Source organism: Dunckerocampus dactyliophorus, chromosome 4 (assembly GCF_027744805.1).
Source record: "Dunckerocampus dactyliophorus isolate RoL2022-P2 chromosome 4, RoL_Ddac_1.1, whole genome shotgun sequence".
NCBI classification, from domain to species: Eukaryota; Metazoa; Chordata; class Actinopteri; order Syngnathiformes; family Syngnathidae; genus Dunckerocampus; species Dunckerocampus dactyliophorus.
This window is the reverse complement of record NC_072822.1, coordinates 3,935,172-3,952,157: the sequence shown is the minus strand read 5'-3', so window position 1 is coordinate 3,952,157 and position 16,986 is coordinate 3,935,172. Positions and strand designations below refer to the sequence as shown.

The following is a 16,986-nucleotide window of genomic DNA, read 5'->3' as shown; positions in this document are numbered from 1 at the left end:
GAGAGAGCTGCATCTGAGCCGAAATAACCCAGTTTTAAATTGATATTCTTGATATCGGCCTGTCGGATTTAAATGAAGCCCGATAGCAATATATGTCAAAATTCCAAATATCCCACCCGATAATCAGCCGACCACTAAATAAGCCCACCAACCTGTTAATTATTATTTATTTATTTGTTATTCGTAATAACAATGATTATTTATAATAATAATAATAATAATAATAATAGTAAGAACGCAGGTTACTGTTGCGGCCATAGTCTACAACAACAACCTAAAAGTCAGCCCTGAACCGTCGACGTAACTTTATTACCCCAATTTTCAAAAATTATCGAGACGCTATTCAATAACATGTTGGACAAATTTATTAATAATAATGAATTACTTGCAGATAGTCAATACATTAGTCATTTCAGCCTCCATGGCACTGATTGAAATCATGGAGGAAATTACTAACGCTATAGACCACAGAAAGTGTGCAGCTGCAGTATCTCACAAAAGCCTTCAATACAATTCATCACAACATCCTAACAACAAAATTAGAAAAGGTACGGAATCAGAGGATTAGTTTTGAATTGGGTTAAAAGTTACCGAGCACACAGGAAGCAATTTGTAAAGCTAGGAGAAGACACATCTGCAATTTTAAATATTACGTGTGGAGTACCCCAGGGGTCAATATTGGTACCAAAACTGTTCAACTTGTATATCAATGACATCTGTAAAGTGAAGAAAGACTTAAATTTGGTATTATTTGCGGATGATAATACTGCCTTTTGTTCTGGGGAAAGTACATAAAAGCTAATTAAAAAAGTCACGGATGACATGGACATATTAAAAATATGGTTTGATGAAAACAGATTATCCTTGAACTTAAGTAAAACTAAAATACTGCTATTTGGTAATAGCAGAAAGGACACGTATGACCAAATACAAATAGACGGTGTGGACATTGAAAGGATGAACGAAAATACATTGATGGGGATCATAATAGATGAAAAAATGAGCTGGAAATCTCACATCAAAAATATACAATGTAAGGTGGAGAGAAATACTTATATATTGAATAAAGCAAAATTTGCTGTTGATCAAAAATCACTCCACGCTCTTTACAGTTCTGTGGTATTACCATATCTAACTTCTACCTTGGCGATACGGGGTAATACCGGGTAACTGTAAAAGCAATCTTCACTCGCTGAATGTCCTGCAAAGAAGATCACTGAGGATCATCCATAATGCCGCGGATAGAGAACATACAAATCCCTTATTTTGAAAATCACAAATATTACAATTTTCAAACCGCTAAAATAATGCATAAGGTTAACAATAAGCTGCTACCCAAAAATGTCATGCAATACTTTTCTACAAGAGAGGAAAAGTATGATCTTAGGGAAAACTAAACTTGAAACACTTTTATGCGAGAACAACACTAAAAACCCACAGCATTTCAGTGTGTGGAATTCAATTATGGAAGGGATTGAGCAAGGAACTCAAACAGTGCACCGGGATGAGCGAATTCAAAAAACAATACCAGCAGTTGATGTTTGCAAAATACAAGGAAAAAGAGTCTTTAATTTGTTTTGTTATGCTTGTCTCTATTTATTATTATTTATTTATTATTATACAGATTATTTATTGTGAAATAAATCTTAATAATCACATCATCATATTGTTACATTACCTTACCATTATTCTATCTATTAAAACATCACATGTGGAATACGGGAGGTGAATAAAATGTACTGCACAAGATGTGGAATGGATGGGGGGTAGGACTACATAAGCTTTGCTTCTTCCTACTCCTTTTGGACATGTGGAACTGCGAATGGAATTATGTGATGTATTCCATTGCAACTTGCATGCATGTTCAAATGAAATGAAACCATTACCATCACCATTACCATAGATTCTGCTCCCCTACTAGGTCAGCTGTACTAAATTGCTTATTTTCTCTGATTGTATCTACTATATTGGGTATATTTAGAAGTTTGAAAAAGGTTTTCTATGCCATAATCCATTTATAAATAAGGAATCCTATTTCTCAGAAATGAATTTATCGTGGTTGGGTGTGGAACCAATTAAGCGCGATAACTGTAATCCAAATTAAATGACATGCCTGAAACATTGGTGATCTGTAAAGTGGCGGTACGGATACATCAACAATTTAAGGGGACAATTACATCAGGATCAACATGTTTTTTATTTTTCAATTCTGCCAAGGGCACAGCTAACCAAAGCATAACATTTTCACGTTCATTCTCCTGCTTCAATTTGACCTGTCTCTTATTCTCTAATTTTAAACCCCCACGTTCCTGTTGGTGTGTATCATTTACCTTATCGCTCCTCTCTTCTCTCTCTCTTCTATTATCCTCCTTTCACCAGCACTCCTCCTCCCTCATTCCATGACTCCCCCCCTTTCTTTCCCCCTGCTAATTGCCACTTGGTCGGAGCATCCCGTGAGCTCATTAATTGCTGAAGAGGAGACAGGTGGCGCCACAATGTTATGATGCTCCATGTTGTGTGTGTGTGTATGTGTGTGTGTGTGTGTGTGTGTGTGTGTGTGTGTGTGTGTGTGTGTGTGTGACTTAATTTTGTTCACTCTGGCCAAGTGAGCTTGCCCTTGTTTGTATGTGCATGAAGACCCCGTCCGTGTGTGTGCCCCCGCTTGTTAGCAAAGCAGAACCCCTTCTCACTGTAATCTCTTTGTTTATGCAGTGCGAAAAGGGGCTGGCGGGGTCATGAACTCCCCACGCTGTTATCCCACTGTGCCACTCACCCTGAGTAGACCCTCGTGTACCCCACCGCCACCGTTCCAACACCCGCTTTGCTCCCGTCACCTTCCTCTGTCCTTCCTGTCCTCCTTTGTGATTGTCACAATGCTAAAATGTAATATGTGACAATTTGACCATACAATAACAGTGTTGAAGTCATGTTGATGCTATACTAGCTTGTAATAAGGAGGATAGCACATCTACCGGCTCTGTGGCAACCCTAGAGCGCTCACCTTTAGGGGTTTATAATATTGGTGGACCAGCCAGGACACCTGGCATGTCGTGCTAGCGCTAGTGTTGATGCTATCGTAGCTGATCAGATTTGTACAGACTAGGATGATCAATGTTTATTGTCAAGACATAACTACAACTCTTTTTAACCAATCAAATATCTAAATTAGTACAGTCAACTTAATAATTGTGAGCACATTGGTGTTAGTTTTAAACTATTAAGAAAATAATAAAAAGTAAACCTTAAAAAACACTCATAAATGCTACTTCAAATACTGTAAAACTCAGATTAATACCCCTATTCAATTGACCGCAGGCTCCTATAGTTGCCGGGTGTGAGGTATCGCCTGGTCAAAAGACATTGGCATTGACAGCTGTGACTGTAGACAACCTCCTGATGTAGTTTTTCTATTAATACCACAATTCTGTTGTGCATCATACTTATAATAATAAATGACCATATGGTCAAAGAGAGCTATGTTTTCCTCCCCACTTTTTCATGCACTCCAAATCATTATTAAAGTTCTAAAAAGAAGTTTTTAGAAAAAAGGAATTAATAGCAATTTCAATAAGTGGCTGCTTCCAATTAGTGCCCTATCCTCGTTGCGCTTTAGGTAAATACATGCCCATTGTCGCTCATTGATGTCTGTTTTAATTAAGTCAGATACTTAGTCGCTGGTTCCCCTCTAACCTTTTTCACATGATTCGACTTTGAAGTCGTCCATAGAACAGCCTCTCATCCGTTCCTGGCATTCGCTGTGTGTTTGTTGGCTAAAGTCTCACAGAGCATCAATGTTTTGTCTAACAGGCGGTGCCATCGGGGCCTCTTGGCATGTTGTAGAGGGGGCCCACGCTGGTATCGGCAATGATGTGTGAATAACTCTCTCAGCGGACGTGTGTACATGTGTTCATGCAGGTGCAGGTTTGGGGGGTTAAAAGCGGCTTGTACCCAACCAACTCCCCTTTCTGCAAAAGCACCACCCAACACTGATGTCATCCAGTTCAGTTTGTCCCCAAACAGCTGCCAACTAGGGGCCCTTATTCTCTACTTCCTTTTGTTGTTAAAAATAAGATTTTCTCAGTGAGCCTTTTGTTAATCTGCCTGCCTGGTTTTCATTCTAATTAAGTCAATATTTAGCTTAATTCCCTTGTAAAGTGGAACCTTAGAACCCAAAATATCAAGGACAGTATGATGTACTAGGACAAAACAGTGTTTAAGCATTTAATTGATATTTTCTTCTCTTTTTTAAGTGAGTATGTCCTTTGCAAATGATAGCAAGCAAAACAACAGCGAGGAAACATAACGACAACTGGAAAAACTGTGTACTTAGTGGTCCTATAATATTGGGTTCACTGGGCATTTTATTGTTGTTTTTTTAGAATACGACTTTTATTCTCGTAAGAAAATGACTTTTTTCTTTCAATGTTTTGTCTTTATTCTCGTAAAATTACAGATGTTTTTTCCGTTTCCGCTTTTTTTCCCCCAACCATTTCAACTTGCATCTTGTACATTTTCTTTTTGTTATTTATTATTTCCATAATATTTTTACTTGTTCTCCAACCTAACTTTCCAAAAATTACAACTTTATTTTGTTTTGTTTGTTTCTCATAATATTTTGTTTTATATTTCAACCTTATGCTTTGTGGACGTATGGATTTAGATCGGGGTGTCCAAAATGTGGCCCAGGGGCCACTGTTCAATTTTTTTCTAAAAATATAATTTAACAAGAAAACTAGAAAAAAATCAGCAGTCATTTTCCAGGAATCAAGGCAAAGCATCAAGTTGGAATCTAACAAGAAAAATGTGTAATTTTACGAAAATAGCGTGGCGTGATGGCAATTAGGGAGAAATTCATTCCAAATGTCAACAGATCCAGCGGACTGTGTTGGAGTTCTATCTTACAAAAATCTGTGTGACGCTCGGCCTAAATCTGCAGAAGACAAAACAGGGCAGCAGGCATGCAATAGGAGGATAAATCAACCGAGAGCGCCATTGTGTTTGGCAGGTGTGCGAGCAAAAGCGGTGGCGAGCAAGAGCGGCGACACGCGCAGGGAGGTCTCATTCGGCTACACACTATTCCTGGCCAAGCTAGCAGTTGTCATCGGGTCGTGCGTGGAGGCGCGTGCCGCTCTTTTATTAGCGCAGGCTAACGCATCAGGAGGTCCTCGTGTTAGTGGGGGACTGGATCACCAAAGTCACATCGTTGTTTGATGCCATCCCTGTGGTCATGTGACTCAGGACCCCTGAAGGCTTTTTTGACATTGGGTGGGACGTTGTACAACATAAGTGTTGCAATATTATTAAACTGGTGCTTGTGTTTACATGGACGTCAACATCCCATTGTATGAGGGGGGAAACACTACTTTCGGCCATTTTTATTGACGCGTTTTGGCCTCTCATCCGCACACAAACTTAGGTTTTTGTCCTTAAAATCAGAGATTTTGAAAAACTCTGACCAGAGCGGAGCTTTTCAAAAACTCTGGCTTCTGTGTGTGTGTGTGTGTGTGTGTGTGTGTGTGTGTGTGTGTGTGTGTGTGTGTGTGTGTGTGTGTGTGGACGGGTAAAACAGAGCTGTTTGGTTTGTGTCATATGAAATGCGCAACATTAAACCTCATTTAAAAACAGAGCACAGACTTATTGACATCCGGGTGTTGGTTTAATTTAGTGGAGCAGTAGATGTATGTTCGTGTGGCATGTAACATTCACAGTCTATTAAAAAAAAATCATTCTTGTTGTTTCCTGGGCTCCCTGTAAGCATGTGCTGATTTTAAAGATAATGTATAGCATTGTACATTTAATAGACGGTTGTCCAAAGTATAGACCATGGGTCATTTGCGGCCCACGGCTGTTTTTTTTTTAGTGGCCCGTGGCATATTATAAAAATATAATTTAACAAGAACGTTTTAAAACCAGCACAAAAGAAAAAAAATGCAATAATTTTACAATAATCAAGTCAAAGTATTAAGAGAAAAAGGTGTACTCTAATGAGAAGAAACCAGAATTTTATGAGAACAACATTTAATAAGGAAAATAACATAATTTTAGGGGAAAATTTGGGGGAAAAAATAAAACTGATATCATAGGGCCCTAAGCATGGTCCAGCGGTGACGGTGAAAGGCAGAGCAGAGACAACAAAAGAGAGAAAATGAGGATGGCTGAAAGCGGAGGAGAAGCGGAGACTACAGACGAAGACATTTTTGCTAAACGGGGTCTGCAATATTGAAGTGGTTTGGTTTCGATAGAGCAGAAGTGGAGCAAGAGACCATAATACGCAAAGTTTGCAAAGCAACGGTGACGGCAAAAGGTGGGAACACGACAAATTTCAAGCGCAAACACAGAGTTGAGTACGAAGAGTGTGTCATGAAGCGTGAGACAGAGTCAGCGAGCACCCTTAGTTTGGTAGACACTAAATGCACTTGATGTATTGCACCGTCACAGATCACAGATCTGGTCGAAAAAGTATGAATCAGAAAAGTAGGCGGCTTTCATTGAGCGCCCACTCAGGACAAGTGCTGCCTACAAGACTCTTCTGTCCACTGTTGCCGTTTCACATTGCTAACATTCCAGCCTTTTGGCCCATCCGTCCTGTCTTAAACAAGCAGAACCTCAGTTCTTCACGTGGGGGCCTCAATTCATTTGGCTTCTGCCTCGGGGCGTGAAATAGAATCTGTATGTGTGTACCACACATGTTTAAAAGTGTTTTGTTCTTATGGTGCAGCTACAACTCTATTAAACTGCTAACCTTTCTGTCACCTTGACGAAAAGTAATAAGATGGTACTGCCATTGACATTCTATAGAAAACAGTTTTATTTAAGGGAAAAGCACGCCCATCCATCTGAAATGTACAGCAATACAGGAGAACTGCAATATTTAAAATATCTTGATTACACAGGTGGACTTGTTTTGTTGGGCCTCTCCCGGACTCCACCTATCCATGTCACGGTTTTTATGGCGCCTGTAAACTGATACAGTGAATGGTTTCACAATGGCCAAAACACGCTGTAAAGAGTACTCGCAGTCTATCATTAGGTCCTCATTAACTTGGAATGGCCTGACACTCACAGAGGTGTGTATGTGTGTGTGATGCCATTTACGATCGCTTTGAATGACAGCCAGGTTTCCTATTTCATTCAAAAATATACGTTTATAAATGGATTTATCATTTATATGTGTTTTTTTATGTAATAGACTTTTTAAAAGTATAGGCTGAAGTGAATCAGTATTTAAAATGTTTTTTGTAAAAAAAATATTTGGATTAATATTTGTTTTTTATTTTAAAAGAATTATTTCAAAGTAAAGCATTATTCTATTTGGTATGATTTTTATTTACATTTTTATTACATATTATTATATTAAGTATTTTTAAAATATGATTTTGTAATTGTGCCGTATTTAAAATAAAAAATATATATTAACAAATTCGAAGACAAAAAAGGCAATCTTTTTTTAAAATCACATTTTCAGTGTATCATTATCGTTGTCCCTTGCTCCATTACAATTCGAACATCACTCCCTCACTCACTTATTAGTCCAAAAAATGCATATTTAAGCAAATGTTATGTATGCTTGGACTAAATTAAGCATTGTCAAGCATAAAAATGTTCTAAATGAACTTAAATACAAATAGAGTTTAAGGCAATACAAGACGTTCATGAACTGTAATCTACACTGGCCACTAGGTGTCGCTAGTAACACACACCTGACTTGATATGCATTGGCTTACATCTTCTTTACAAAAGAAAAAATAAAAATGCATAGTAAGAATAATACAAAATAAGACAATAAGTTCAGTCCAGTCCAGTCCTTCCATGACAGGAGATATGTGATGTTACATATATCAGTCTCAGTATCGGTTGATATCGGAATCAGAAATTGAGAGTTGGACAATATGTGCATATCGGATATCGGCAAAAAAGCCAATATTGGACATCCCTAATAATAACATAATAATCATAATGATAGTCATCATCATCATAATAATGACATGGGCTACTGTTGTGGCCGTAGTCCAGCTAAAACTCAACTCTGAATCCGGAAGACATTTGTTGAAACACATACGAGCACAAGTCTTATTTATGTCTTACATGTCTTATCTCTGATTTTATCTGCTATATTGGGTAATGTGAGTGTAAAGGTGACTATAGGGGTGTTATTTCATGTCTAGAGGGCTTGAAAAGGTTTTCTGTGCTCAAACTGCAAAAATATTTTGTTTATTAATATTGAATCCAACTTGGATCTGGAATCAATTCATTCATTCATTCAATCATTTTCTATGCCATTTTTCTATGCTCATTAGGGTCGCGGGGGTATGCCTGAGCCTGAGCACTGAGCCTTGCATATAGACGACTTCTTTTTTCTAGGGGAAATTCTGTCTTATATTTGTGTCAATATGGTGATTTTTTCTTCTGCAGACACGTTGGATTCATCGTCATTCGTCCACCAGTCAATACCATATACAGTAGGTGACATACACAACTGCCGCTCGCTCATTGGTCAAGTAGATTTGCTGCATCATTTGGGGATACACCGCTAGAAATGACATAAATAATAAACACACATGCTAATGTTAGCTGTTGTTGTGCCTTAGCTGTACACACTGCAGCTTCATACTTCACAGTCTCCACTCTGCTGCAATGGTCCTGTTTTCTTGCTGCCCACAGTCTCCTCTTGGATGAAATTCCAGTGGCAAGTCCTCCATTGTTGTTGTGGAGTGTGTAGGTACAATGTCGTGGGCATGGGGCGTATAATGGTAGAAGCTGTAGTCATTCCAATAATAAGAGTGACCCATAACAAAGAGAGCAGAAAGGGACCATTCCACTCCTAATGTCAACAATGTCCCCCCCCCTCCCGTTCATCTTTCAACTTTTGACTCCTCACTTCAAACTGTTGACTCTCATTCCGGCGGCCTGTGAGAACGAAATAAATCCTTCCAGTCATGCTTCTTCTGAGTGATTTTTCTCCTCCAGGGGTGAAAGGTCTGTCAAGAACAAATCAGAGAGGGGGTCAGAGGTGACTTTTTTTGTCGTCTCAGCCGTGGCTTCATCTTTGCCGTTGTTATCTCTCATTTCCTCATTTCTCTCCCCAATTTCCTGTGTGGAGATTTGGTGGCTACAAAACACAAAAAGAAACTCAAAAAACTGCAAGAATGGATGACTTTATTTCATTAACTACACGTCCATATGTATCTGTTCACACTCTAACTCTTTTACTCCTGTCAAAACACACACAACTACTGTGTTCTTGCCTGTGCTGTTGTTTTTTTGACAAGTGTAACGGGTGCCAGCTGGTGTGACTGTGCGGATGTACAAGAGTTGTAAGTCCGGCCCTTTAACTCGATGGCTAGCGCTCTTGACTCACATTCTGCGAACATGTTTTCCAGCCTGGGGTATTTTGCTGAATTACCACAAAATTCAGTGTACACCTTTAGGGGAATGGCAAGCACATGCGTGTAACACTAGAGCAAGATAGGTTACAAAACATGGCCGTCAAGGAAAAGTGTCTTTGCTGGTGCATGGGCGGGACTTTCCAACGAATTCATTCAGAGAACCTCACATAGTAGAAATGTCAACTTCATACAGTCGCTCCCTCTCTCTCTCTCTGCTGTCCTCTGTGTCTCCATGTCCCTCCGTTGAGGCGTAAAGGATTGCTATGTAAATGCCGCGGTGGGTCGGCGTGAATGGACAGTCTTAAAGCAGATTATGTTAAACTGCTTGTTAGTATAAAGAACCGCTCAAGTGAATGGGCACGGATTAGCAGATGTGCCGCTGGGCCGGCTCCAACCAGCTCCCATGCATATTAGGCAATTCACGCATCCCATATCGGAGATATAAAATACAAATACAAATAAATTATACAATTTTATTTTATGGCAATTCTGTCTTGCTCTGTTAAAATAAAGCTAATACAGGCGTCCCGTGCCACTTTGCGGTTTAAATTTTGCAACTTCACTCTTTCACTGGTCTTCAAAAATATATAAATTTATAAGGCTCGTTGTTTCGTGGTACGGCCTAGTATTAGTCCAAAAATATGCATATTTAAACCGAGTTTACATAATTTACAAAATTAAGCATACTCAAGCATAAAAATGGCTAAATTAACTAAAATACAAATACACTCATCCCTCGCTCCATTGTGGTTTGAACACAGCTTCCTCACTCGCATTTTTTCAAAAATTAATTAATCAATAAATGATTGCAGTTTCGTGGTTGACTGCGGCCTAAAAAAATTCTATTCTTGGCCTAAATTAAGCATTTTCAAGCACAAACGTTCTAAATGAACTCAAGTACAACCATCGTTTGAGGCAGTACAAGACGTTGATGGCCGCACGGTGGCTCAGTCACACAGTCAGGAGATCGGGAAGACCAGGGTTTGAATCTCTGTTGGGTATTTCTGTGTGGAGTTTGCGTGTTCTCCCCGTGCGTGGTACTCCGATTTCCTCTCACATTCCAAAAATGTCGGAATGTTCGGTAAATTAGAGACTCTAAATTGTCCATAGGTATGAATGTGAGCATGAATGGTTGTTTGTCTATATGTGCCCTGCCATTGGCTGGCGACCAGTCCAAGGTGTACCCCGTACCCCATTTGTATGGAAGCTTTAAGTAGTGTGGTTTCCCAGATGCACAGAGTGAGTGTTGGATAAACAGATTTTCTTTCACTTTTTACAGATGTGGGCACTGGCCTTCAGCATCTCACTTCTTCAGTAGATGAGACATCCGTCTTTTTCACCCATCTTCCCTATTGTGTCCCCTGTCATCCATCCATTCTTCGCCCCGCATTCTCTTTCTCAGCCATTCATCATCCACACAGCATGCGGGCCACCCCGCAGAGGACAGAGAGAGTGCTGAATGTTTTTGATTTTTCTGTAAAGCAACTGTAAGGTATTCTCCGCTGCAGGTGCTAGCCTCACCAATGCATGCATGGACACACAGCATATACTTGTACACACACAGTTTCACAGCGAGAGAGGATTAGGGGGGCAAACGCTGTCACAGTTTTTAAAAAGGCTTCCCGTGGTTAGACATGCTTGGGAATGACATTCTGGTTCACTGCATGGTGGAGTCAGACAAAGAATGGTGGGCAGAATTGCATCGTGTCACAAACTGCTGCAATATCCAAAAGTGACAAAGTTGTGTATTTCTAGTCCATGGCTGGAAAACGTGGTTTAATTCATGGTTTGATTCTTCTGGAAGCACGTACTTGATGACTTTGTTATCCTGAGGTCATTCCGCCCCATCACCCAGAACATGCCTGAACCCGATTCTCTTGACACGGCTCAGAGTTCATGAGAGACAAAACCAATTAATTAACTGGGATGCCAACCAAGTGATTGTGGACACATTTGCTGTGGCCTAGGTCACCGCCACCACCACAGCCAACAATGCCAAATATACCACGCAGGGATGTTAACACCTAAAAACAAGAGTTGGTGTTGTAGCTGAGGTCCTTTTTAATGTGGGAACAGAGGGCAGGGGGCCTTCGGTGAGTCCAGTGCGTCCTTTTGTTCGCGGCTAATGAACAACACTAACCAGTGTGAGAATGGAAAGGCGGCAGCTACAAACGAGACAGATTAGCATGAAAACAAAACCGGTTTGCCACTTTGGTTTAGCATCAAGGCAGCAATCAGCATGATGACTGCAAGGTTTGCGTCATTTTTCTCGTAGACTTTGGGGGTTCATTAGCGGCAAAAATCCACTACCAAGATCGTCACTAAAAACAAACTTTTTGAACTCATCAGTCTTTTTCATGTCAGGGTCTTTTCAGTGGTCTTCCTGGGTATCAGCGCGTCTGCACTGTCCACGCCGGCTGCCACTGCTGGAGTTAACCTGGCTCTTTTTTTCCTTGTCGTACGAAGTGATGTGAATAAGGTGATGCTTCATAGTGACGTTTCAGCAGCAGCTGGGTGCGGTTTTTTTTTCAAATGCGGCCAGAATATTTGGAATGCTGTTGCAATACAGTAAGAATGTTTAGAATGAGTTCAGTTGGAGTACCTTTTCAATGCCATTTGATATTTTTCCACTTCGAATCCACCTCAAAGGTTGTTAGCATGCTCAAAACATTCGAGCCAGCAACAAGAATGGGCCGTAATACTTGGAATGCACTCAGAATGCAGTCAGAATTTTTAGAATGCACTTAGAATGTCCAGGAATAAACCAGGAATGTTCTTTCAGACGGCATTCTGGCTCATTCCCCAACTAGTGTGACCAGGTTATTCTATAGTATTGACCCTTGACAAGCTGTATTGCAATAAATATGGTTGTTGAAATATAAGGGTTTATTCACTTTTAGCTGATCTGTGAGCTACTTGGATACGAAGTGCATAGTGATAGTGACATAATCCACAATCCTTTTTTTGCTACCACCCTCTGACCAAAACATGTAACCTACTAAATTGGCCTTGGAGCCCATGGACGTGTTGAGTGCTGTACTAATGTGTCCTTCTCGTGTGTCATCATAAACATCTTGTGCATTTGGCTCCTCTCCTAAACATCTTCACGTGTTCCAGCCGGGAGGACACAAACATACAAAGTGTGTGAATGTCTCTTGTATCTGGATTAAACCTGGTTGTGTTTCTCCTGTCTGCTGCCTCCCCCCGTTTTCTTTCCTCCCACCTCCCTGTGCACCTCCCTCCATGTGTTTTAGCCCTCCCTCCTACTAGTAAACTCTCTCTCTCTCTCTCTCTCTCTTTTTGCTACTGTCTGATCAGGTTTGAGGACAAGCAGCTAGAAGTGCCGCAGCCACCAGTGTGTTCGACTGTCTTTGGTTTGGTCGTGGTCTTTCTCACATTGCGGCAGCGAGAACACACTCATACGGAAGTACTTCACCCTCCCCCCCTCCACTCCACACACTCCCTCCCTTCCCCATTGCACTTACAAATCCACACACTCTGCAAGGAAGAGGCAGTGCGTGCTTGTCGGGTGCTGCCGTGAGGACTTGTCCAGCCTGGAAGGGGGCGCGGACCAGCGGCGGGCCCACTCTGACCATGCCAGTGTGGGGGGGGAGGCTGAAGCTCTGTCTGCCTCTCTGCCTCCGGAGCTACAGTCCTGTACTGCTGCTTCTGCTGCTGCTTGGAAGCTTCTTTCTTCACACGCCGGTGCAAGGTAAGCACCTTCTACTGCTTTGCTATGAACTTCTGCAACAGTCACATTTTTTATTTTTCATGTTGAAATTCTGGTTTGGTCATTACTTCATTTGTATGAATCACTATAACCATTATTTGGCCAATGCCAGTGAATGATATAAAATGCAAATGTGTGTATGTGTGTTACGTGATAGTGGAGCGACACTGTCAAGCGCATCAGCCGCTTTTGTCCGTGACCATGTTTGGTATCTGCTGTGTGATTGGCGAGGTGTCACATGTGTGACTGTCTCTTATCTGTTGTGTTGCTATGTTATCAAGGTTTTATTGGTTTTGGTTTCGGTTGGTAGCTCGCAGAATTATGCAACAACTTTCGGAATGCATCTGAGGCCAACTTTTAGCTAGACAATTTGCTTGGAAGGTGGTTTTGGTTTTTATTTGTGCGGTCACCCCGCGTGCTGAATTGTGGTGTAAAATGATTAAGAAAGAACATTCCTTGCCCCAAGCCTTAGGTGGTATTAGAAAGGATGTTCCAGGCAACTGGGATGATATGGGTAGACCTAGGACATGTTTTTAGGGGGGATCTTCCCAGGTTAATAAAGAAGAGCAAAAACACAGCAAGTCCCAAGAACCAGATTGGAGGAGCAGGTGTCCCAGGTTCCTGTCCTTGACTTGCCTCCCAAACAACATTGCACTGGAAAATGATATTTGCCCCTGGAGGTGGTGTTCAAGGATAGATTGTGGTTTGAATTTACTGACTTTGTTCTTCTTCCTGAAAAGGGTACCAGAGGGGGTGTTGTCACTTCGAGCGGCATGGCGCACAGACTGCAGTGATTTGCAGCTCGAACCAAATAAAAATATACTGCAAAGACACTGAATAAGCAGGGAAAACTGTTGAATATTGTCTTTGTGTCTGTTGTATATAAAACACGATCTGATGTTAATTGCACATTTTTTGACATGCAAACGCATTTTGCTTCATTCAAAACATGTACTTTGACCAAACTCCGACAAAAAATGTACGTGTTCACGTCACAAACGTAACCAGCTTAGTTCACACACAATGTCCGCACGCTATATACACATTTTTTTCAATTTTTTTCTGTTTTTTTACGCCATGCTTTCGCGGAAGGTGAAGTGTGTTACTGCTGTGCTAACTAACAATGTTTTCAAGAACACCGTGTTGAGTCTCGCACAGACTTTGAAGCGAGGCCTATCGAATAGCTCTGTGTTACGTGCAAGATAGGTCGCCATTTTGGAGCATAATTGTGACAATTTAAGCCTTAAATTGTCCTTACCTTACATTTTAAGGTAAGTTGAAAGCATTTGTAGTGATAGCTATAGATGATATAACGATATATCTTAAAGTGATACTTGATTTAATATGCAAATTGGTTTCAGGAGAATAACCCATATGTTTAAGATAATGTATAGAAGAAAAACATACTGTAGTAGTAGTGGATAGTGATGGGCATCTGGCTAAATTACTTAGAATGAATGACATGCGAGACTTTCTCGCTGAATGTTTTGACCTTCTGTTTCCATACTAGTGTTGAACCCTGCCTCTGCTGGTTATAGCCAAGTATTGCACTCAGTTTTTGCCTCATTTGCTTGAAGACACCAACAACAGACCAATTCTACAATACCGTAGTCACTCGCACGTAATTGGTTCCAGACCCGACCGCAGTAAGTGAATTTCCGCGTAGTAGGATTCAATATTAATAAACGGAATATTGTCGTAGTTACCGGTTTATGACTTTTTAAATACAAGTTTTAACATTATTAGAGCCCTCTAGACATGAAATAACACCCCAGTAGTCACTTTTACACTCCTATTATGGTTTGTTTACATCACATTGCACAGGCTCCAGGGATCACTGCAGGGACAAAACAGACGGCTGCCGCTAGTATAGCAAGCTAGGGAGCTAACTAGTTAGCCTCTCCAATTTACTCATTCAAACTCATTCAGTGGGTAAGAAGGACAAAGAAGCGAAAAGCTTACCACTTCCACATGGAATGGGAGGAGAACCTTTTTTTCATTTGATCTCAGCCATGGCATGTCCGTCTCGGCCATGGCATGTCGGCCCTGCTCTGCTGGCTCAGTAGCCAGTCTCCAGTAACCACGAAACAACGATCATTTATGAATTAATTATATTTGAAAACTTGCGATACAGTGAGGGAGTGATATTCGAACCGCAATAAAGCGAGGGATGACTGTACTGTGTATCAATGCTGTTCCATATTAGGATTATTTGGCCCTGGAGGAGGTCTGTGCGAGTGTCGCTATTTTCCATCTCCTTTCCAGTGATTTTGCACGGTACACCTGTTCCAAAAAATAATTGAAGGATATTGTGTGCGTTCTTAAGATGTCGGTGCATCATGAGCGATGGCGTCTGGCTTTATTTTTCTTTTCTCTCTTTTTCTTTTTGGTGAAGTTTTGTTCTATTTAAAGTGATGGGGGTTGTTTCAGCCGGGAGCTCTGAAGTGCATCCAGCTCGGGCTCACCATAGCTCATACCGCGCGCCGAGGTCATCCTGCGACCTTTCAGCTGCACGTCATCCCCGCCTCTCGTCCATCTTTGCTGTCACACTTGCTTTAGAGTCGGCTTTCGCTCCTGTGCTGCCATCGGGTGAGTGGCTTTGAAAGCCGTGACCGTCTGAGCATTCGCAACTCGCACACACACACACGCACACACACACACACACACACACACACACACACACACAGGGACGCAAACATACAAAGTGTGTGAATGTTTCTGATTCATGCGAACACTGACTGCTCTGTCCAAGAATCCAAAGAACAGCTGCCAAAGACTGAGACGTATGTGAAGGCTGACATCAAGCTGAACCCCGGCCAAGTTTTTCTTGTTCACGTTGTTGAATCATTCGCACTATTTTGTTTTCATTAAAACATAAATAAACAGATTTGTATAGAATTCTAGAAGACTCACAAAGATTGTAGTTATTAAACAAAGCTTACATCTGCTAATATTTGTCAGGCTTTAAAAGCAAAACAGTTGGGAGCACATCTGAACTCTTGCAACTTTAGGTAAAAAGAATGAATCACGTAACTTTCCAAAGTTGTCTGATTGTTGAAAGCTGACTCAGGTGCACGGGAGGTGTTTTAAGATATCCAAGCTGCAGTTGAGTAGACTCCTCTCCACGGGGCTCATTCATTGGCTGACGCTAGAGTGATTGATTGAACCAGCCCACAGGCTCATTGAGTCATTCATTGGTCGGTTTCTAGATGATGGATGTTTGCTGGTAACAGATCCAGCTTGGAGTGGGAAGAAAGGAGATGGAGCTGGTAGAGAGTCTTTTAACCAGAGTCTATTGTCATCCCTTATTGTCTTCATTTCAATGGACCAGCATGATGATGGTTTGTTGGCCCGCTACTGATTTATGTTTAGCCTAAAGCCCAGTTTCCACCAAGCCGTTTAGTGTGGTTCACTTATATTTTTTTGCTTTTCAAGGGTGCTAAATTAACAGATCTGTACCAAATCTGGCAACCCTGTATTGTTATAGTACTTCAGTGGTACACACTGAACTCTGTTGAGGTGCTATTTAAAAAAATAGCATACAACAGTGAAATCTCTAAGTTCCAACATAACCTTTTCTGGGTCGTTGGTCATCCTCCAAGTCGGCCATCATAAAACCTTTTACCATTAAGAAATGACAAATGTTTTACGCATACATCTACAATGTGACAATTGTCTCATCTCATTCTAAACACTGAACAACTATTTTTCAACAAAATGAAACCCTGAAATTGGAAAATGCATAATTACATTGTGTAATGAAGATGCGTTCAAAAATTATGGTTGTATTGGAAGTCAATGGGACTTTTTTGTCCCATTGGGACCTCAAAGGGTTTTAAATTAAGAATTTGTAGAGTAACATCCATCCAT

General features: G+C 40.9%; 1 protein-coding gene across 1 annotated transcript in view; it reads left to right on the top strand.

Annotated features, from left to right (window-relative positions):
- The window catches only part of bmpr1ba (bone morphogenetic protein receptor, type IBa), a 61,941-nt gene that overhangs the window by 23,750 nt on the left and 21,205 nt on the right, over positions 1-16,986 (top strand). The window contains exon 3 of the mRNA XM_054773936.1: positions 12,705-13,098. Coding sequence (XP_054629911.1) covers positions 12,981-13,098 — 118 coding nt within the window. The 5' untranslated portion in view covers positions 12,705-12,980. The remainder of the gene's footprint in view (positions 1-12,704; positions 13,099-16,986) is intronic.